The 23,550-nt window shown below is 36.6% G+C and overlaps 1 protein-coding gene across 5 annotated transcripts in view; it reads right to left on the bottom strand.

Moving 5' to 3' along the window:
- Window positions 1-215: 215 nt before the first annotated feature.
- RALGAPB (Ral GTPase activating protein non-catalytic subunit beta) overlaps window positions 216-23,550 on the bottom strand; it is a 66,377-nt gene continuing 43,042 nt past the window's right edge. For 2 of the 5 annotated variants that reach the window (XM_032218814.1, XM_032218817.1), the window contains 15 exons: window positions 20,324-20,457; window positions 19,729-19,911; window positions 18,045-18,196; window positions 17,043-17,230; window positions 15,800-15,906; window positions 13,311-13,463; window positions 11,903-12,112; window positions 10,854-11,012; window positions 9,784-9,949; window positions 8,496-8,618; window positions 7,474-7,610; window positions 5,627-5,735; window positions 5,229-5,307; window positions 4,549-4,697; window positions 216-3,205 (listed from right to left, as the gene is read on the bottom strand). In XM_032218814.1, the coding sequence (XP_032074705.1) occupies window positions 3,012-3,205; window positions 4,549-4,697; window positions 5,229-5,307; window positions 5,627-5,735; window positions 7,474-7,610; window positions 8,496-8,618; window positions 9,784-9,949; window positions 10,854-11,012; window positions 11,903-12,112; window positions 13,311-13,463; window positions 15,800-15,906; window positions 17,043-17,230; window positions 18,045-18,196; window positions 19,729-19,911; window positions 20,324-20,457 (2,243 nt within the window). In that variant the 3' untranslated portion in view covers window positions 216-3,011. The remainder of the gene's footprint in view (window positions 3,206-4,548; window positions 4,698-5,228; window positions 5,308-5,626; window positions 5,736-7,473; window positions 7,611-8,495; window positions 8,619-9,783; window positions 9,950-10,853; window positions 11,013-11,902; window positions 12,113-13,310; window positions 13,464-15,799; window positions 15,907-17,042; window positions 17,231-18,044; window positions 18,197-19,728; window positions 19,912-20,323; window positions 20,458-23,550) is intronic. The other 3 variants (XM_032218816.1, XM_032218818.1, XM_032218815.1) reach the window with 2 other exon arrangements.

Genomic DNA, 23,550 nt, shown 5'->3' with positions numbered 1-23,550 from the left:
AGGAACTAAATGTGACTGGTCAATTTATAGAACTAAACAGTATCTAAGCAAGTCTACAATTAAGTTTAGTGCTCATGCACTGGATTAATATTGGCAAGTCTTCAGTATCAAATATACTATATAAAAGCCTATATATTTCAGGATCCTCGCTAGCCTTGCTATTTGCTGTTCCAGTCTTGCCTTAGAACCATTTGCAATTAATTATATTGTTTGTCCTTATTTTCCAATAGGTCCTCTTGACCCTAACAAAATAACAATAATCACCCTGCTAACTCAATGCAGCCATTTTGTCCATTACTCAATCCTGCTAACTCAATGCAGCCATTTTGTCCATTACTCAATCTTGTCTAAAAACTATATTTAGGGTTACTTTTCTCTTCAAAAATGCCACAATTTGTAATATTAAAGAACAAATTATCCCTCTTAAAAGAATATTGAGAAGTGAACAATTCTCATTACTAACAGTGTGTAGTACCAGTTACAAAGTAGGTATTACACACACAAATAGACAGTCGTCATAGCTAGAAACCTTTTCAACTTCTCTTTTTGCAAATTGGTCCACATTTGAATGCTATTCCGTCTTTGGCCTAACTTTACTCTAAAATAAAATAAAAGAGGAAATAAAATACTCTCACTACTATTTTTGTCCAAAAATGCTTTTCCTTGGAAATTTAGTAGTTTAAAAAATAACTTTTGCAGTCAAACTGGATGAGTATAGCTTTGCTGCATCCCTCTCCAGAAAGTATCTCTTTACATATCAATATTTAGAATGATATGAATCTAAAAAGGAACCTTCATATGTAACTCCTTTATACATATGTTTCCTTTTAAGTCTTTGCCATGCACCCTGGTAAAACTGGATATAAAAAAGGAAAGGCACAACTTATAAAGTATTTTGCAAAAGTTTTAGCTGTTGCCAGCAAGAGTAAGAGAATTAATATGCATATTTTATGATGCTTACTTTGCTATAGGAAATGAATTTACCATAATAATTTTAGAATGGAAATAGCTTAACAATATAACACATAAAGATTCACTTGCTAGAGATGATTACTGGCCATTTGTCATCAAAGTAAATCAGCAGAAGATTATCATGTTAAAAACCAAAATATTGCATGAACTCCACACTAAGTTTCCAAGGTGTAGTATAATTCCTTATTTAGATTTATTCTCTAAACCAGGTTTGTTTAATAACACAGAAACAATTACTAGACTATTAATCACCTTGATATATAAGTGACCAATCCTAAATATTCTGGGATTATTATGAAGTTAATTCAGTGACTTTGTGGCCAAGTGTTTAATTTTCACTTTTCTGGCTCTATATAATTAACCAAAAATATTCTGATTTATACTCTATTATGATGATTAGGGAAAAAAGAAACAAAACAAGAAGAACAAAGCATCAAATTATATTGGAAAATCAGGAAGTGAATTCTTGCTGGCCTAAATATCTCCTGATATATTTATTAAGAGTTACATTCCATTGAACCAATTGGAATTAGTTTTAAATCCAGGTTCATAGAATCTTTTTGATTGCTTACCCATGCTCCCAAAAAGATTTGTCCCTGAAGTATTCTGGATACTCTCTGGGGAAAAAATATTTCTATTTACATGTGTAGGTTAATTTTTAGATATGTCAACAAAGGTTATCTAAAAGCATTTCTATCCTGCCCTATGGCTACCTCCCTCATTTACCATGTTCAGAACTATGCAAAGATTTTCAAGGCTTATAGACATTACTAGAACTTCATTCTGACATCCACCAAAAATTGTAGGTCCTGTTTAACATCTAGTAGTAGAGAACACAGCAGCCAATGCAAGTGAAGGAAGATAAACTTTCAACCATCATGCAACATGTATTCTGTACAAAAATAGGTGTTATGATGTTATTAGGCCAGGGATGGGGGAGTACGCTGACAAGAATGCCCAGTGTCTGGCAGAACCTTCTCTTCTAATGTCAAATTCTAGAATGCTATCCTTGCCACAAGGGCCCAAAAAATAAGTTTTGTAAGAGTTGTAACTCTTTTGAAATATATAGTCCAATTATTTTATGACTTCATATTAAATTGTTTTTTATTTTTCTTGTCATTAGATGGGAAATGCCTGCCACGTCCTGCATTCAATTGAAATGAGTGAAAGCGTAATTGTGAAATCTTTAATTAAAGTTTCAAGTACTAGTTTTTATGTTTGAGTGTATGTTTGTTTACACATATAACATACATCTAACTGAACCAAATTCCATAACAAAGGTTTTGCTTGTGTGTCAAACATTGTAGTGGATAGCTTAGATGTCACCAATACATACACCAAAACTAACCACTGAGCAAAATGTGCCATTTGTACTCCAAAGAGTATTTTTGCTTCTCCCTTCTCTTAAGCCAATGGTTCAAGGTTTGGTTTTTTTCTGGACAGACCAGCAGAAGACATAGACAATAACAATTTACAAAGATAAAACATTTAACAACCAGTCCATGGCTTTGAAAGTAGAGGACAAGACCCAAATATAATTTTCAGGTTAGATGTTAAATGAAATCATATATCCGACTTGCTCATAAAAGGAAAAGCAAACTGAGTAGACAAATGCACAAATAGTTTATCTAAAATAATTTGCCCTTGAATCTAATCTGCTGGAGAAACCAATATGAAACCATGGGTTAACTCTATACTCAGAATCTGGCTTTTTTTTTTTTTTTTTTTTTTGCGCAAACATGGGAAATCATGAGAAGTGCAGTTAACCTTCAGTTTGCCATACATCTGATATATTGTCTATTAATAAATAATACTTCATTATCAAAGCTTCTCCCTCTGTAGAATTGAAGGTGTGGCGATGTGCTCAGAAGGACTGCAGGACTGGAGCCAAAAGCAAGTCCTCTTTATTTTCTTGCAGTAGAAGCAGAAGTCATGCTGAGAATGTGGTCTGTTTACACAAGAGGTCCATGAATGGGAAGATTTTATTTCATTGCTGCAGATACCAAGCTGCAATTTAATTGTTCAAAAAGGGTCCTGGTTTAAGGATTACAGTTTTTCAGTCCAACCTCTTGAAAAAGAGAGGTATAAAACTCTGGTTCCAGCTGTTTGTTCCTGTATTTATTGACAATATCAGCTATTTTCTGTTTTCGACGGACATGAGGGGGATTGTATGAGTCACTTTCCAATCTTTTTCTTCGACAAATATTTATTACTGTCTGTCTCACTAAGAATCCTTAAATAAAAAAGGAACAAAGTTAATACAGTTTATTTCAGTCAGGAAATGCATACATACATACATACATACATACATACATACATACATACATACATACATACATACATCTCCATTTCAAAGACGAAGAGCCAGCGCTGTCCAAAGACGTCTCCATGGTTATGTGGCTGGCATGACTAAACGCCAAAGGTGCACGGAATGCTGTTACCTTTCCATCAAAGGTGGTCCCTATTTTTCTACTTGCATTTTTACATGCTTTGAAACTGCTAGGTTGGCAGAAGAATAAAATTGAGAGGGTGTGTGTGTGTGCGCGCATACACACACACACAAACACACTTTTATTCTAACAATTTGAATGTATAGCCAAAACATCAACAATAAATAATACCTGTAGACACCATTTTGTTTGCTAGATACAATGATATGTACAGGATAGTTGAGATGCAGTATATAACTTCTTTTTTCCTATTACAAAATTAGTAATTTCAATGTCTAATTACTTCATTCTCAATATAAACTTAGGAAAGTTTAAAGGGGCTGAAGATAAGGGACCTGTTGCCCTTTTAATATTGCTGACTGTCATCATCAGCAATCATAACTAGCATGACAAGAAGAGAAATCCAATCCTGAATTCTGTTTCCATAGCAGCCAATTCTGCCACAGTAGGTTGTATTATTACGATTTAATATTTATTTATTAAACCCATACATTGATGGGATTATGCTTCCATACTTGACTGATTTGTTTTCAAGATTAGGAATCTCCAATACTGCAAAAACCTAAGAAGTAATGGAGATTAGGAGGAGGAAGATGAAGAATCTGAATCCTCACTATTTCGGATTCTGATTACATTTAGATTGCCTCGCACGTCTGACTTGAGGTTGTACTCTGGATTGACAGAAAGTTGAGTTTATTGGAATACTCTTAGAAGAATCTCACCACTTTCTCTTACTTTTTAGGAACATTATTAGTATACCTATAAGCAATAGATCTGAAAAATATTAGTACAAGTCCAACTTGATTGCCTTTTATCACTTTATTCCATATCCCCTTGGTAAATACGTATTTCCCTAATACTGGGAGAAAGGAGATTCAATGGCGTCATAAAAGCATACCACCAATATGTTCTTCTTCCAACCAATTCCCAATTAACAATGAAAACCTGGCTTTGTCCCTGGAGTATTGCCTGAAAAAGAGGCTTGAGCACAAGGAGAAGGAAGAATTGATGGATTTTTTTTTCCAAATTGGAAGTAGCCTAGTGCTAATGTATCAGAAATTTTTAGTAATAATACACTGCATTCAAAGCTAGTAAACTAATAAACAAATATTAATAGAAGACATACCTAGAGCTCTTCTGCTAACTATCATACCATCCACTAGAGGGATAACCATATTGAATTTTCCAGTAGCTCCTTGTACTTTTACCCTGAATAATCCAGTGTTGAGTGGATGGATGAAAATCACTGGTACTTCTTTTTCAGGAGTAGCAGACCTTAAAAATCACATAATTAGCTAAAACCAATGAACATTTAAATGTATAAACAAAACAATTGTGTTTTGATGCCCAATTTTGAAGGATTCAGTTTTTAAATAATGAAAAGTAAAGCATTATAACAAAGATGCCAGCTATACCATGACATTTATTTCTTCAAGCTCAGCCGGAGACCATATGTAGACAATATTCTAAAATGATGCCAGTTATATAACAAATGTATTGGCTGGCTTAATACACACAAATATCAATAGGAAAGTTGGAGTTAACAGAAGTCAACTGGAAATCTAAGAACCAGAACCCATGTGTGCTCAAGGCACAAAAACTAAAATCTGCAACAACTTTAAATGTCATTAGGGAATAGTATTTTGCCCATATCATGAAAAATATAAATTTTATGCCTATTTATCACAATTTACTGGTTGGAACTTAGACGTGGTAATGCCTAGTTTACATGTTGCAGATGAACAGATGCAAACTATGTCCACATAGAAACAGTGTTATTGAAAAGGTAGAGAAATTAAGTCATACCTCAGCGAAGTGCTGCTATTTGTTGTAGTTTCTACTCCAGTGCTAGTCTCTGAAATCAAGTCAGAGAGAGGGAAATTCTCTGCAAGACAAGGATAATATAGGGTTAAAATAACAACAATAAATACATTTTCAAATCCATAAAGTTTCAACACAAACACAACAGAACACAAACGTAATAACTGGAAACTAAAATCAAATTTGTAATTGCAAATAGTGGTACCTAGTTAATTCTAATTTCAGAAAAAATAAAGAAGACTGTACCTGATGAAAATTTGGATGGAAAAATTAGCAGAAAACCCTAAGGGAGGGAGGGAGGGAAAGAAGGAAGGAGGGAGGGAGGGAGGGAAGAAGGGACATTTGACTTTCATATTTATAATAAAACCCCAAGATTCACGTACCTATGTCATCATAGCGTTCAACCCAAACCACATACACCTTGGTTTCAGGTCCCATGGGGGGAATAGCCCGACCTTGTGGAAACTTCTTTGATTTGGAAGTTGGACTGAGCTATTGCAAGTATAAAACAAAAGCAAATGTTTGCTTATTAATCAACATTAGCAGCATGCATTCAGCTATAAGACTCTGAAGGAAATTAACAAATTTCAGCAACAAATAACTTATTATGAATTATTTATTAGCAACAAACAGCTTCTCTGTGAAACTAAGGACTTCCCAAGACTAATTAATATCATACCCAATTGGCTACAAAATATTGCACTCAAGATATTTTCTTATGATAAATACAGTGTATTGGAAGAAGATGAGTCCTTAATGCCATTATTTTGATAAAATTGCATGGCAAAGCAAAACAAAACAGTGGAGCCTAATATCTATTAAATTCTGTGGGAGGCTGTGGGACTTTGGATGAGGAACAACAAACTTCAGTGGAACCCTGGCAAGATTGAGTGGCTTTATTCTGGGGGCTTTCTGGTTCTAGGACATTATCTTTAGGGGGGGATGGGATTGCATTGTGGCAAACAGATTCAGTGCCCAATCTGGGGGATTTCCTGGACTCATGATTCTTTCCTGAGGAGCAGATGACAGTTATAATTAGGAGGGTGTTTGTATAACTTTGTATCATGTGCCAATAGTGCCAGTTCTGGAATCAAGGGATCTTACTCACAGTCACTCATGCCCTGGGTCACCTCCCATGGGCTATTGCAATGTGCTCTACATAGGGCTGCCCTTGAAGAATATCCAGAAATCAGAAAATTTAGCCAGGTGCAAAGTGAAGCAGATCAGGCAGTTATGTGCGTTTTGGATAAAGTGCACGTTATATCTCTGCCACATGAGTTACAGTTTGTCTCTGGGTCCAATTTAAGGTGCAGGTGTTGACCATTAAAGCCCTACATGGAATCAAGTTATTTGAGGGGCCACCTTTTCGGAATTTCACTGCACACTTCACCACAGTATTCTCCAACCTTTCTGGCTTTGCAGACTAGTGGGGAGGAGAGGGGACGAGTGATAGGCAAGCGCACACATGCATAGCTCCAGTTGCACAAGCAACAGGTAAGCCACTTGCACAAATGGAGCACGCATATGTTCACCTGCTGCTTGTACAAGTGGGGAGTGCTCACCTACCACTTCTGCTCCCTGTGGTCTGGGAATCTCTGTCTCACCAGATCCAACAGAATGGGTGCAATACGGGTTCTATCATCTAGGGAGCTCCATTTGGCAAGCCCTAAGCAGTGAGCCTTTTCTGCTATGGCACCTCATTGTGGTATCTTCTCCCATAGAAATGAAGTTAGTCTCATAACTCCTGAGCTTTTGAAGGTCCTTCAAGTCCTAGATATGCAAGCATGCTTGGGTGAATTTATGAGATGGCTCTGATATTAACATCTCTCAATCTACTATTTTTTTTTCTTGTTTTAATTCTTGTATAGTTGTTAAGGTTCTTTTAATTATTATTATTATATAATACTTTAAAGTAATGACTGCTTCATTTATTAGTGTTTTATTGGATTATTGCATGTCACCCAAAGACACTTCTCCAAGCTAGAAACCAGGAGAAGGTCCATTCTAGTACTGCCTGAGATATGAAAACTTTGGGCCAGATACTCTTTCTCACCCACAACATCAGGCTCTGGCAACAAGCTGGTCAGCCAATTCCTAAAGCAACAAACTGATAATCATTTGGTTGATATGGGGGAAAAAATGGGCCCTGCACCTTTGAGAAAAAAAATGCTAGGAAAAAAAAGTCAAAAAGCTATAACTTATATTTAAAGTTCACACAGAATAAACTTGCCCTCTGTGAAGTACTGAGATTGTCTGTATGATTGGGAAAAAGCTCAAGTGTCAGTGCTTGCTGCTTTAGTATCCCTGGTAGGAGATCCATGTTAGAATCACTTTCTTGGTCTGAGATGTTGCTTTCCAATGAATCTGCTGAAACCCAAAAGAAAGAAGTTTCTTAAAACAAGGCAGCCTTTCAACTTCGAATCCATTCTGAATGTTAATAGTGCTTTTCCAGATAGTTCATTCAATTTAAGTCCAGAAAGAATCCACAATGCATTTCAGAGCCCTACAATTTCCCTAGTCTGCAACCAATATCTGATTCAATTATAACTGTGCAAATAAAATGTAAACAGAAAAGAATGAGAAACTTTTAGTGATCCAGTTCAGTTTGTCTCAATTTTTACTGGAAAAAGCTTGACAGAATTTTAGCTGGAAGACTTTCCTGTAACTATCTGGAAACATTCTTGCATAGATGTTAACACTATGTTTTCCCTAAAAAAAACTTCGTATGCTACTGACATGTCACAGAACGTTTAAAATGTAGCCTAAACATTTCTATTCCATATTTGAAGATTTTATGAATTCCCTTAAAATACATTTAGCAGTTCACACAAGAAGTGGGTACATATTAAAGAGATAATGACAAAAGGGTGGCAAAGTAAATGGATGCTGAACACAGGAAAATGTATCAAGATGACAAAACCACTATGGCTTTCTGCAGCAGGGAGGAACAAAATAAATCTTGTTCCAGTTTAAGAGTGACAAGATAAAATGGATTTACCACATATTTTTCTTAAGTGTCATGTTCTTTTGCAATGCAGGTTACAGTTCTAATCAAATGCTGAAATATTTCTCAATTACTTACAGCAGGTGCCAAACTTGCGTTGTCACAGCAACGTCATGTGATGTATTGGGACTTTTCCCCCCTTCATTATAATGGGCGTGGATGTGGCCAGTACATGATGCAACCGGCCCATGGGCTGTGAGTTTGACAGCCCTGACTTATAGAATCAAAGACATATGCAGTACACTTACTTAAGGACTCCACATGTGAGGGAACAACAAAAGCTATTTCTGTAAGAGCATCTGCGTAATATAATGCTTTTCTTTGCCCGTTAAAAATACTTGCTCCCATGTCTTCTGAACAGATTACTTCATCTAAGAAGAGGAAAAAAATAAAATCAAGTCCTATTTTCCACTTTATTAAAAGAGCTATGTTCTCTTAATATTTTGAAGATTAACTTGTTTTTTGAGTAACTAAAAAGAATTTATATGCTGTATATGCTGCATCGAAAGATCTATGGACTGGATATACCTATCTCAAAATAAGCCTGAGAAGAGCAATAGTCTTAGGACACCCTAATTGCTTAAATCCATGTGTTAGGACATGGAGTAATTCTGAGTAATTAGAATTTTTGGAGTATAAGACGCACCAGAGTATAAGGCGCACCAAGGTGTTGAAGAGGCAAATTAAAAAAATAGCAATAGCAGTTAGACTTATATACCGCTTCATAGGGTTTTCAGCCCTCTCTAAGCGGTTTACAGAGTCAGCATATCGCCCCACAGTCTGGGTCCTGTAGTCACCCACCTCGGAAGGATGGAAGGCTGAGTCAACCTTGAGCCAGTGAGATTAGAACCGCTGAACTGCAGATAACAGTCAGCTGAAGTGGCCTGCAGTACTGCACCCTAACCATTGTGCCACCTCGGCTCTATAGTACACTCTGCAAACCTCCCAAAAACGGGTCGTTTTTTGTGAAAACCCCCCCCTTTTAAAAAAAGGACACGAATAGCCCTTAGGAGGCTTGTAGAGTGCTCTTGGGGGAGATGGGGGGCAAAAACAATTAAAGAACAGCCTGTTTTTCGTGAAAACGGCCCCGCTTTTGGTAAAAAAAAAGAGCATGGATAGCCTTTAGGAGGCTTATAGAGTGCTCCCGGGGGCTGGGGGAGAGACATAATTGAGCAAAACCCGCCCCCTTTTTTATTCATTTCTGCCCTCCCCAGCCTCCAGGAGCTCTCTGAAAGCCTCCTAAAAGCTATACATGGCCATTTTGGTGAAGGGGGTGGGGTTTCAGGAGGCAAAAAATGCTGTATTCAGTGTATAAGATTTTCAACTTCTTGTTTGAGGGAAAAAGGTGTGTCTTATATTCCGAAAAATACGGTAGCTTCCCAAATCACTGCAGAATGATTACTTTTGCCCTCCACAAAGAATTTTATGCTAAGATTATTCAGTCCACTTAGACCTTGCTAAATGGAGATGATGTGGGAAGGGAAATTGATCTATTTCAGTATGTTACACTGTCCTGAGCCTAAGAAAACACTTCACCTTGCTCTGATCCCTCCTCATCGCAGAAGCTATTAATGGACCAGCTAGTTGAAACATGTCCTGTCCATCCAGGGTGCTTGCCCACATCAACAGACCATCCAAGAGATAGCAAGAACTCTAGAAAGTGTGGTTGAACATTTCTGGAAGACTCTATGTTCTTCAAAATCTGTGGAAGAAAAGACCATATAGCACACATACAAAAACAAAACATATATAGGCAATTTCTTACTAACATTGTTGTGGAAATCAGCACTTTCTTTTGCATTTTTAATATATCCAGGATAACTGCCTTGAAGTATCCAGCAATTTGGCTAGTACAATAAACAAATAAGATTAGCTATACACTATATGCCTACTTTGTATCACCGGGGGTGTGTGTGTGTAGACTGGAATGATCTATGCCAACTATTCAAACAGAAATAATACAAAATGTTTAGAGCAGATATAATTATGCCCCTGGAAGCCTCTTGATATGCCCAATTTCAGCACTGATATCAGTTAATTAAGGCAAACTTCTCATATTCTGGTTTGATATGATTTCCAAAGGTCCTTGAATATGTTTCTCAGGACATCAAAGGAAATATTGGCTTAATAAAACCACTGAAGATAGGAATATTATAGGTTATGCAGAGACACAAGCCTTATTTTGGCCTGATAAACAACAACTTGTTCAACCAGGACTGTTACTTTTGAATATTATCAATGCGTTACTTAGTACAGAATTCAGCTCCCTGAAAACGGTTTTGCTTTTTAAAGGAGTTTTTTGTTCCTTACGGTAGTTAAGAAGTGTCAAAGAGTTCTAAAACACCATTTGCAATGTCCCACACAACCTCTTTCCTTGAATACGTAAAATTAGGGTAGGCTAAGAAAGTAAGTTTTAAAACTGTGAATGTAAATAAAATAAGAGCTATGTATAATTTTTACAGTTTGCAAAATAAACTTAATCGAATTATTGTGGCATAAAATTCTGAATGATTTTATTTGCACTGAATTCCAAATTATTGTTATACCCTACAACACATTCTTGTACCATATGGTAACAAACTACAAGGAATCAGCATATTACTCACTTCTTGGCTTGATTTTTGACCTGCCTTCATATAGAAAATGAAAACAGTATCAAAAGGACGACATGGCAGCAAGTCCAGGTAACCAATATCATCAAAAAACCCGGGCATAGAAGAATCAAGTGCAATCAGGTGAGGAGGTAGTCTGCTATTAGCAGGTTCCTAACGAAGAGAGTAGTACAAATGTTAATGCTAAATAACATCTAAAAATGTTTATTATGAAGTTGGATAAACTATTTTAGCTCGTTAATGAATAACTGCTATGTTCGTGTATGAAAAGAAAATGCAAAAGCCACAACTGTCTAATAATCTTATTAACTTCAACCAAAATGGCACATAAAAGTTTACTGTTAAGTTCTCAGGAACCTTTTATTAGCAATATTTTACAAAACAAGCAGGAAATCAGGACAAAAAGTTGCACATCAAGAATAAGTAACCTACATCAATCAAAAATTATTTTTTCTGTTTTGGAGTTCCCAGAAACACCTACTGTAAAATTCAGCTAATCAGTAATTTCAGCAGTATGTTTTCTGGTAAAAATAAATCCTAAAAAAGTGTTTTAACCTTCCAACAGGTTTAACACACTATTTTGCTTAATCTATCAACTACTTCCAAAGAACAAAACATTACACCTCTTCCCATCTGCTCATCACATTACTATCAAGATCTTTCCAACTTGTAAAGGCCAACATTTTTTAATGTCTGCCTGCTCTTGATTCAAGTTGTTTTATTAAAAAAGGAGTAATAAAAATTAATTGCATTAAGATAATATAGGTAGTGGTATCTCTCACATAGACAATATAGAGCAAGACTTTATTGCACATTATGAAGTATGGCATACTCTTCTACTCAATAATACAGTTTTCACGGTAGGAGTCTTACAGGTTATTATTTTTTTAATAATGCACATGAACAGTTAAAGAGTTTTACTGTTCTATTCCACTTTATAAAGTTCTACCTATTTTGAGTCACAAATCATTGGAATCAATGCTACCTAATGGCTTTATTATAATGATTGTGCTCGAAGCAATAATAGTCAAGTTTTTAGTTACCTTCAATGCTTCTAGGGATAGAAAGCCAAAGTGGGAAAGGAAGAGGCGGGCTGTTTGGAACTCTCGTGCAGGAGGTCGGGGTTTACAATCTGTGACTGGATCAGGGAAATTTTTCTTCCTCCATTCGTCTTCCATTTTCTGATCTATAGATTTCTCATAAAGAACTTGCTGATCCATTCCACTTCTCAGCTTTTCATGACGTTCTTCCAGCTGAAACATATTTAGCAACTTCATCAGACATCCCAAATAGCTAAAAGTAGGATCAAGATGTACCGCAGAATTTCTCATGATTCAAAGAGCAATGAAACCAGGTGCCTAAAAAAACTGCTGCAATTTGCTATAGCTTTCTACCTAATAAAATGCTGGCTACTGATGCTCATCAGTTGCCATCTACAAAAATTCACCTGCTACTCAGCCCCTACATGCAGTTAAATAATTGCCTAAAGAAAAGAACAATTACAACCAATGTTAACAGAATCAATATCTGTCTGATTTCACATTTTCACAGGATATGGAAAGAACAAGAATAACAGGATATTCCATTCCAATCTTGCAATAGCTTCCTGAAAAATGATGATTAACTTACTTTATATGTCCAGTAAGCAGAGAAAGTTTTAATACAGGCAGATGCACAAACACATTATTTTGTCCTAAAAAGACTGATAAGAATGCAGGCAAGAGAGTAAAAGTACCATATTTTTGGAGTATAAGATGCTCCAGAGTATAAGATGCACCTTAGTTTTTTGGGAGGAAAATAAGAAGAAAAAAAATTCTGCCTCTGCCTACCAGCATCCATGGTATTCAGCTGACGCATGGTAACAAGGCCAGCCAATGAATAGACATAGCAACTAAGTCAGCCAATGAGGGCTATTTGGACTCTGAAATTTGCTGTGTGAGCAACAAGGAGACAGGAAGGAGCCTGGCTTAGATGAGAACTGAAAGTGAAACTGCTTGTGTTTTGCTTGTACTTACTGCTACCTTGGAAAACCTGCTATTGGTAATGTATTGTATATTATTATTATTTTGAATCCTGCTGAATCAGTTACTGTGCTTCTGAATGTGATTGCTGCTGCAAACTCTGACCAGCCAGGTCAGCTTCACCACTTAATGCAGCCTGATTCAGCACAGCTGATTGGCAGGTGGTGGATCTACTGCTCGGATACCCCCAATCAGCTGTTCCAGGCTACAGGGATTGCCACAGACCATCGCTGCCTCCATGCCTTGTGTTTTTGGTCTCTGTGGGGGATGGGCGGGGCTATATTCGGGTATAAGACACATCCAAATGTTCACCCTCTTTTTTGGGGGAGAAAGGTGCGTCTTATACTCCAAAAAATACGGTACTTGCGAAGAATTTAACACATTTTTTTCGTGCAACATAAAACAAATCAGAAAACTGTAAATTTCTTACTTCCTCAGTAACTATCTCATGCAAGTCTGGAATGCTCAGGTCTGCTTTCACAAATGGAATTTTGTCCACTTCCTCAGGAAATGGCCGATGCTTCACACTATATTTTAATCCAACATCATTTTTAGGTGCAGGACGGGGTTCTGGGACAAACAGCTGTTGAGAAGAAAACAATCAATCTTAACATTTACTTTAAAGGTTTTATATTTTGTTATTGTAAAAGCACTAAAGCAGATTGAAATAAATTTGGGGCTGGCAGCACTAGTAATTCATCAAAAAAGTAACATTTAAATAATTATTTATTGTACCTTCCCAGTTATTTTCTTTATCTGAAATTGGAGAGAACGCTTTAATTTAGTGGTCTACTGAATTTAGCTAAAATCTAAACAAGGCGAAACATTACAGCTTGATAGTCAGTTTTGCTTTTAACTTTTTGTTTGTGTATCAATAGTCATGCTTGAAGTTACCTGCATTTATACAACTGTGTTGCCCTTTTTTCTTAGATTATATTGGGTATGCAGGTACATTTTATAATCCAAGCAGTTATATGCCAGAATACAACCACATATAACAAAACTGTGGTTAGTGAAAACTTGAACCTCCGGAGAGTTAGGTTCCGAAGAGCAGCAGTTTCAAGGTCAACAGTTTGTGTGAATATTTGTCACTTCTTTTGGTAGAATTCTCTGGTGTGTGTTCGCCAATTTTCACTATAGAGAAAATAACATGCTAAAAAATGTGACCCACTTATGCAGACTCTTAAAATCAGGAGAAATTGGAAATTCATGTTGATGTGGATGCAGTAAAATGATGGCTGAGTAAAAACTTTGTGCCAAAAACCAGAGATGAAAAATTGTCTACTACAAATATGAGCAAGACTAGAGAAAGTAACATTCATCTGAATCTTTGGATATGGACATAAGGAGATATCTTTGAATATGGATATAAGTTCACATGGATGCAAAAATTATTTCTAAATAATATAACAATACAATACAATACAATAGCGGAGTTGGAAGGGACCTTGGAGGTCTTCTAGTCCAACCCCCTGTCTAGGCAGGAAACCCTATACCGTTCCAGACAAATGGCTATCCAACATCTTCCAGTGTTGGGGCTTTCACAAGCTGAAAGCAAGCTGTTCCACTGATTAATTGTAACTAACTGTCAGGAAACTTTTCCTCAGTTCTAAGTTGCTTCTCTCCTTGATTAGTTTCCACCCATTGCTTCTTGTTTTTCCCTCAGGTGCCTTGAAAAATAGTTTGACTCCTTCTTTGTGGCAACCCTTGAGATATTGGAACACTGCTATCATGTCTCCCCTAGTCCTTCTTTTCATTAAACTAGACATACCCAGTTCCTGCAACCGTTTTTCATATGTTTTAGTCTCCAGTCCCCTAATCATCTTTGTTGCTCTTCTCTGTACTCTTTCTAATAATTTAAACAATATTGTGTCAGCTATTATTTCTGGTACAAAATTTTGATTTGCGATAGTGACAAGTATCTGCAACTCGGGTGGAGGATAAGGATGGAGGTTTGCTCTCCACAAGCTTGGAGAATGAACTTCCGCCCTAATTTTGATTTATTAGAGTATAATTAGTTCAGAGAAAAAACAAATTACCAGAACAAATACTGAATCTTCTGGAATAATGTTGAACAAGGACACTATAATTATTTTAGGATTATTAGTAAATAAATAATTTATTTTAAATTGATTTTTTTATATTAACTTATATATTATTAAAGAAAACAGTATGCTGAAGAGATTCTAATGCATATTTATAACTATGGCTAGATTAGTAAAGGACAGGCCATTACTACTACACTATTATGAAATATTGCAACAGTTAAATGGAAGATGTGAACCACACATACTGTATATATGGATGAACATGATTCATTATCACCTCATTTCCCAAATTAGGATGGTAATAGAAATAATCCCTAATTCAATAATCAGTTATTTTAATTTTAAAAATATAATCCTCAATAGATCTCTACAATAAATAGGAGAGGAAATAATGCATGGTGCACATCAGTAGTGGGTTGCAGGAGGTACGCCCAGGTATGGACATACTGGAGCCTGCCCGAAGCACCAGGTACCATTCTAATATGGTGCTCTGGAGGGCCCTCCCACCCGCCCGAGCTTCTTACCTGTCCTTTAAAGCCTTCGGCACACAGTGCATACAGCGCCTGCGTAACACTCCGCAGAGCAGCTGGAGCATTGCAGAGGCGTTGCTGGCAGGTAAGCCGCATGCACGTGCCGCCCATGTCCATGTGGATGACGGCAGGCCCGTTCCAACCATACCGGTTGGAACGGGATCTGGAACCCACCACTGGTGCACATGGTTAGTTTGGAAGTGAAGTTGAAAGGGGAATTAAAACCATGAATTAATTGCACCAATGGTAGTATAATGTTAGCACTTTACTGAATATTTTTCAGTGCTCCTTGGCTTTTATAAGAAAGTAAATTAGTTCCACCCAGAAATCTTGACAAAAACCTTTTGATTTGATTTGGCTCCTCTTGGCAAAAGGCAAAGCTGTTGTGCCCACGCATGTCTTCCAGACATCCCACGAATTAGAATGGTGACTGAAGGAAAAAAGTCATCTGGGGAAGACAAAACTAGTATAAATAACCTCTTAAAATAATAATGGTGAAAAAGATTCAATTGGGCACATATAAACCATTAAAGCACGTATTAAAGAACGAAAAAGATTAGTAACACAATTGGCAGAGTTAGAAATTCAACAGACAGATTTTAAGATTAAAAGTATAAGCTTCTGCCATGTGCAGGAGCTACATACAATTACTGGAAAGAACTAATAGGCTCCCCCACTATAAATAAACTTGAATAGTCTTAATTTACTAGAGGAATGAAAGCAAGAGGAAAGAATAAAAGCAAATGGATTATAGCATGCATATTACTGAGTGGCTCAAAACAAAAACATTTCTCTGATGTGCTATATTTACAGATTAACTGCAAGACTTATTAATATAGAAACTGACTTAATTTGTATTTAACTTGCTTCTGTTCGAATTCCTATACTGCAACTCAGTTTTATAATTTGTTCTGGAGGCTCCAAAGTCACAAAAAGTGACCCTTAAGAATCCAACTGAAATTTCCTAATAATGTAAGAGCCTCCTGGATTAGAGCAAGGGCCAGTCTTATCCAACATTCTGTGCCTGAATGGTATCTAACTGTCTATGGAAAACCCATAAACCAAACATAAATGGCACAAGGTTTTCTACTCATTCCCCAGTAACTGGTATTAAAAGATTCACTGATTTTAATAATAAATGTTCTATACACCCATGATGATTACAGCTTTATTCTCTTCATTTTCATGGCATAATTCAGTTTGCAATCTACTTTGTAATATGTCTCTTTGAAATACATTTTCATAAGGTTACCCAAAAGCCAATCTAAAAAGAAATTTTTTTAACAGTGTATTCTAATAAAACCTTGCTCCAAAAATAAGCTAAAAAATAAATGAAGTATACAACAAATAAAACAGGCAAACTCCTAGTCAGTTTTGAAACAAACCAGGATGAACCATCCTGAAACTGAATTATCATCATCTTATGTTGAACTGCATCTCACATATACTACCCAAATTTAATATGGCACAACGTCACAATATTTTACAGTTCAGCACAATATTCTATAATGCAGAACAGTTGAATTAACTGCAAACACAACTATAAAAGGATCCCTGAAAAAATCACACAATACATTTACTCACTTTGTTCATTCCCCAAAGGCTGCTCTAACATTGCAAGGATGACGCTGTTATCCAGGACAAAGTAGCGGAAGCTGTATTTGTTTATAGAAGGCAGACGAGCATATTTAATTAACGTGATCTCATTTACCAAGCTGCAAGGAGAAGCAGGACCACTGGGTGAAGGGAAAGCTCCAAGAACTTGCATGATGCTGTAAACCAAAAGAATAATTTAGTCAAGACATACTGTATTTTTCAGTGTATAAGATGCACCAAGATTTTGAAGAGGCAAATTAAAAAAAAGGTTTTTGTACTCTGCAGACTTCCCCAAAATGGCCCATTTTTCATTAAAACTGGCCTGTTTTTTTAAAAAAGGCATGAATAGCCTTTAGGAGGCTTGTAGAGTGCTCCTGGGGCTTGTAGAGTGCTCCCCAAAAAATGAGCAAAAAGGGGCCCACTTTTTGCAAAAATGGGCCCATTTTTTGTCACCAAAAAAAAAAGGGCATGCATAGCCTTTAGGAGGTTTATAGCGTGCTCCTGAAGGCAGGAGCAGAAAATGCCCCAGGAGCACTCTGTAAGGCTCATAAAGGCTATGCATGGCCATTTTGGTGAAGGGGGCGGGGTTTTGGGAGGCAAAAAATGCTGTATTCAGTGTATAAGATGCACCCAGATTTTCAGCCTCTTTTTTGAGGGAAAAAGGTGCGTCTTATACTCCGAAAAATACAGTATTTAGTAGGAAAAATATTAGAATGTTGAAAGCAGCATAAATTGTATCTAGGACATTTTTACTACTGTCTTGCTGTCATAAAGCATCAAACAGCCTGCAATTTTAAGTAATATAATCAAGAAAATGATATTTAGAAGAAAATGAAAATGAAAATATATTCTTTAAACTAAATAAATATTTGCAAGATTCTTAAGTTTTAATCAAAACAGTTTTGAGCAAATTCATTGTAGAAACATTAGTCAAGGTAAGAAAAATATTATACTGTTATTAACAGGATTACTTTCAATAATCTTTCATACCAGGTGAGGGTAGCTTCAGCTGCATCCTTCACTCTCATGGAAGCAGGATTTGGCTCTTTATCTCCTTTGTATTTAACTTCTTGTTCACTACTTCTGGATTTACTTCCTGAGATGCCCAGCTCCACAATCTCCAATACTTCTTTTAAACAATCCTAAAAAAAGAAATGCTGTACCACTCAGCTATTTAACAAATAATGCTTTAATAAAGAAATAAAATAACTAAGTTAACTAAGACTCTAAAGAACTCTATAAATATTCAGAAAAAAATGAGAGGATGAATGTAGCGTAAAATGAATAAACTGAGCAAAAACAACAATAAGATAATAAGATTCTCAGCAGAACAAGGAACCAAAAGAAGAATGCTCCATCTTTGGATTGGTCCAAAAAAAACAAAAAAAAAACAAACTGAAATGATTAAACTGGAGCTATATTTAGATTTGTGGCATGTCCTGTTACATTCCTGTAAAGTCTGAAAGAATCTCAGAAGGAGTCTGAAGAAGTAGATAACCCATATGTGTGAATCACAGAAATCATAACGGAGACCTTTGACATTGTTTCAACTTGCTATAGGTTATGTTTTTCACTAATTAGTTTCTTAGATATTTTGCACTATTAGTTTATTAGGGCAGCCACTGTATAATTTAAAGCTCACTTTCCTAACATTGATTTCACTTGGATATTTTCAATAAACTTTGTAATTTAACAGACCTTTTAGGAACTAGAGGAGTCCAAAACAACCTACTACCTATGGAATCTATAATGATAAAAACTCTAAGATGCTATTTGCTGTTCAGAATAGAATAGAACAGAATAGAATTCTTTTTGGCCAAATGTGATTGGACACACAAGGAATTTGTCTTTGGTGCATAATGTTCTCAGTGTACATAAAAAGACAAGATATATTTGTCAAGAATCATAAGGTATAACACTTAATGATAAAAAAATAATAAAACTCACTACTATTGGATTTAAAATGGTAGTCATTTTGATAGATAGTTTTTGGAGGGGGAGGATATATGATGCATATATGTCCATCATAATGTCTTTAGTGATTAGTTAAATTAGAAACATTTAAGGAAGAACATACAAACTACCAGAGTTTAATTCCTGGGGCAATTGTTGAAAGGTGAAATGTGGTTTTCCCATGAAAGCTTTATACTCCTATTTGTACTGCTTTTACAAACAAAAAGCAGTGCAGTGTAGAAAGTGTATGTGTAATGTAGAAAGTTATATAGGTATTCCTCAACTTATGATCACAATTACGCTCAACATTTCTGTTGCTAAGTAAGACATTTGTTAAGTGAGTTTCGCCCCATTTTTACGACATTTCTTGCCAGAGTTATTAAGTGAACTTAATTGCAGCTGTTAAGTTAGTAACACAGCTGTTAAATGAATCTGGCTTCCCCATTGACTTTGCTTGTCGGAAGGTCACAAAAGGTGGCCACATAACCCCGGGACCCTGCAACTGTCATAAATATGAAACAGTTGCCAAGGATCTGAATTTTGCTCACATGACGGTAGGAATGCTGCAATAGTTGTAAATGTGAAAAATGGTCCTAAATCACTTTTTTTCAGTGCTGTTGCAACTTCGAAACGGTCAATAAAGGAATGGTTGGAAGTTGAGGACTACCTGCAGTTATTACCACAAATAACTATGCCTATATAGAGCAGCATTTTCACTCACCTTTTCATCAAGGATGTCTGGATGTTCAGTGAGCCAGACACAGAGACACTGAAACGCTGCTACTATCATGGAATGAAGATCTCTGGAATGGAGAGGAGCTGGACGACTACACTGATACACAATGTAGCAGCACACAGAGCTAATTGCTCTCTTCCTATCAGAAGAGTCAACGCCAACCTTCATCTGACATGAGAAGTACAAAAGATTGCTTAGCTTTAGGAAATCACTCTTGACGTTCCATCTAAATTAAAACCCCACAAAAACACCAGTGAATTTAATATACCAAACTACACAATGTCATGCAAAAGGCCCATGGATACTGGATTTTTATTTTCTTCTAAATGCTTTTTGACTTAAAGAGCTTTGTTTTTAACTAATTTTATTTCATTTAATTGCTATTCAATTCAGGTTTTTTTGTAGCATTTTTTCCCAAGTACGGAAAAATATGAGGTCCTACTATGGAACAAGTTACATTGCCAGCTCTGCTAGACATTCCCAAAGGAGGAAAGAGATCTTGGTAAAGAAGGAAAGGGAAGAGAAGCCCAAATCCTCCAGCCTAACACAAATGATTCTCAGAAGATTCCCTAAAGCTCACCTTTGCCAGACCAGAGAGTAGCTCTAATGCAGCTAGTGAAATGCTCATTTCCTGTCTCCACTGTGCGTTGAGCCTCTGTGTTACCAAATGAATGCTGCGGATCAGGAGCCCAGCTGCAGTATCTGTATGAAGAGCTAGGATATAAACCCCAATACCGCACACCACAGGGAGGGAAAACAACTAAGCATTAGTGACAATTAGCAAAGCAGTCCATCAGACACAAGCTAAAGCAGCCACAATACATACAGAAAACAAAGTACCGGTACACACTCTTCTGGAAAGTTAAACATTCAACAGGCAGTAACTTAGACTCTGAATGTTAATTATGGTAGCTAAGTACTAATCTAAAACATTGGTCGATGCTGCTAATGATACATTTGGCTAACCTTAAATTTCTGTGTGTTCCCAGGCCTTCCATCATATTTTTATGATAAATTTTGAAATGCCTTTTTAGCAGGAACTAAATCTTGAGTAAAATAAATGTAACATTATTATGTAGCTAACAATATCCTATGTTTATTGTTCTATATCTAAATATTATCGTTTTCCAGAAATGGAAAATTCTTTGCATTTGAGAAGTTCAGAATAACAAGTTAAAAAAACCTCACCTTTCCTCAACCAATGTTTTCTGTTGCAAAGTCTGTTTTTTAGTTGGCAATATTATTGTTCTGATAAAAAGAGAAAACTTTTCCATGCCTGAGGCTTACTACTTTCACAATGCAATATTTTAGAAGTCTATTACCTTACTGAAAGTATAAACTACTCCTAAAGCACAAAGTAAAAAATAACCTGGAACTAGATGTTTTTTCACAAAATATAACCAAAATACTAGTTTCTCCTCGTTTACCATGAATGAGCATTTTGGAAGCAATCTTAGGGTTAATACATGGCAAAGCATACCAATTGGCTTAATACCTCTTAGAATCTATTTTTGATATTTTTGCCAGGTTTTTTTTCTGCTTTTACAAATATATTTGTTGCACTCACATACATTAGAAATCAATTCACGGTCACTAATGGACTTTTGTCTCTGTACTTTGAACTTACATTAATCAAAAATTCAATAACATATGGACATTTTGCATCAGCTTTAATACCATCATTGAGATTGATCCTTTTATACAAAAAAGATGGAACATAGACCAAATAGTTCAGATTAGAATGGTCTTTAGATATACGGCCCTTTCTACAATTCCCAAATAATATGCTGAAGGTTAAGTTAGGAAATGATGCACCTAAATATGTTGCTAATGCATAATTAGAGTCAGTTTACATTCCAATTCCAGAGAAGGGCCACACAATGTTCAAACTACTGCACCATTGCACATGTTAGTAAAGTTATGCTCAAAATCCTACAAGCTAGGCTCCAGCAGTGTGTGGATCGTGAACTACCAGAAGTACAGGCAGGATTTCAAAGAGGCAGAGGAACTGGAGATCAAATTGCCAACATTTGCTGGATCATGGAGAAAGCTAGGGGGTTCCAGAAAAACATCTACTTCTGCTTCATTGACTATGCCAAAGCCTTTAATTGTGTGGCTCACAACAAACTGTGGCAAGTTTTTAAAGAAATGGGAGTACCAGACCATCTTATTTGTCTCTTAAGAAACCTATATGCAAGTCAAGAAGCAACAGTGATAACTGGACACGGAACCACTGATCGGTTCAAAATTGGGAAAGGAATCCGGCAAGGCTGTATACTGTCGCGCTGCCTATTTAACTTATATGCAGAGCACATCATGAGAAAGGTGGGGCTAGATGAATCAAAAGTTGGAATGAAGATTGCCGGGAGAAATATCAACAACCTCAGATATGCAGATGATACCACTCTAATGGCAAAAAGTGAAGAAGAACTAAACAGCCTTTTGATGCGGTGAAGAAGAAGAGTGCAAAAGTTGACTTGAAACTCAATATTAAGAAAACTAAGATCATGGCATCCGGCCCTCTCAATTCCTGGCAAATCGATGGGGGGAAAAATGGAGGTAGTAACAGATTTTATTTTCCTGGGCTCCAAGATCACCAAAGATGGGGACTGCAGCCAAGAAACACTTGCTCCTGAGGAGGATAGCTATGGCAAATCAAGACAACATATTAAAAAACTGCCAACAAAAGTGTGTATAGTCAAGGCTATGGTTTTTCCAGTTGCAATGTATGGCTGTGAAAGTTGGACCATAAGAAAGGCTGAGCGCCAACGAATTGAGACCTTTGAACTATGGTGATGGAGAAGACTCCTGCGAGTCACTTGGACTTCAAGGTGATCAAACTGGTCAGTCCTAGAGGAGATTGATCCCGACTGCTCTTTAGAAGGCCAGATCCTGAAGATGAAACTCAAATACTTTGGCCACCTAATGAGAAAGAAGGACTCACTGGAGAAGAGCTTAATGCTGAGAAAGATTGAGGGCAAAAGAAGAAGGGGATGACAGAGAAGGAGGTGGCTGGATGGAATCACTGAAGAAGTAGGTGTGAGCTTAAATGGACTCCAAAGGATGGTAGGACAGGAAGGCCTGGAGGAATATTGTCCATAGAGTCGCGATGGGTTGTACACGACTTCGCAACTAACAACAACAACGAGTTCATCTGGTTTGACCCACCTAATACTGAGTAATAATTTTTATTCCAACTGGAAGTAAGTCTTTAACTGGAAAATCACACTGTGTGGCCTATTCCTTGTTATTTCATGTATATTAAACAAGGATCAGGCTAAGGAATTGATTAAACACCACCTCCTGGATCTAGTATTGAAGTTTAATCTTCTGTCCTACTTTGATAGGAGAATCACTGCATCTTATCTTTCTACACTGGTCTACCCTACATATATAATTGGGTTTTCACAAGGGTATGTTTCAATGCCCTGCCCTCTACATTCCTAGAAAGGAAATACTACAATATTCCTTTAATTTGCCACCTTGGTCTTTGTGAGAAACTATGGAGAAACTATGATAGGTACACTATTACATTGCCATTTTTATTTGGGTTTACATTTAAAAAATGATGGTTTCTTTTCTAACAATGACTCCAGGGCAGTCAGACAATTGTTTAGCTTTTGTACTAGCTGACAAAAATGTCCAGGTCACCAATAATATCACTTTGCCACTTAGCTTCAAGAAGCATCCTAGAGCTCAACTTCCAGTCACATAATTCTGGATTGTTCTTCATTTCCCCCCCCCCCCCCACATCTGCCAATTAAGTTGGGAAATAAAATTCTGCAACCTCATGTCCAATCAATAATA

Source organism: Thamnophis elegans, chromosome 5 (genome assembly GCF_009769535.1).
Source record: "Thamnophis elegans isolate rThaEle1 chromosome 5, rThaEle1.pri, whole genome shotgun sequence".
Lineage (NCBI taxonomy): Eukaryota > Metazoa > Chordata > Lepidosauria > Squamata > Colubridae > Thamnophis > Thamnophis elegans.
This window is presented reverse-complemented; position numbering and strand designations above follow the sequence as displayed.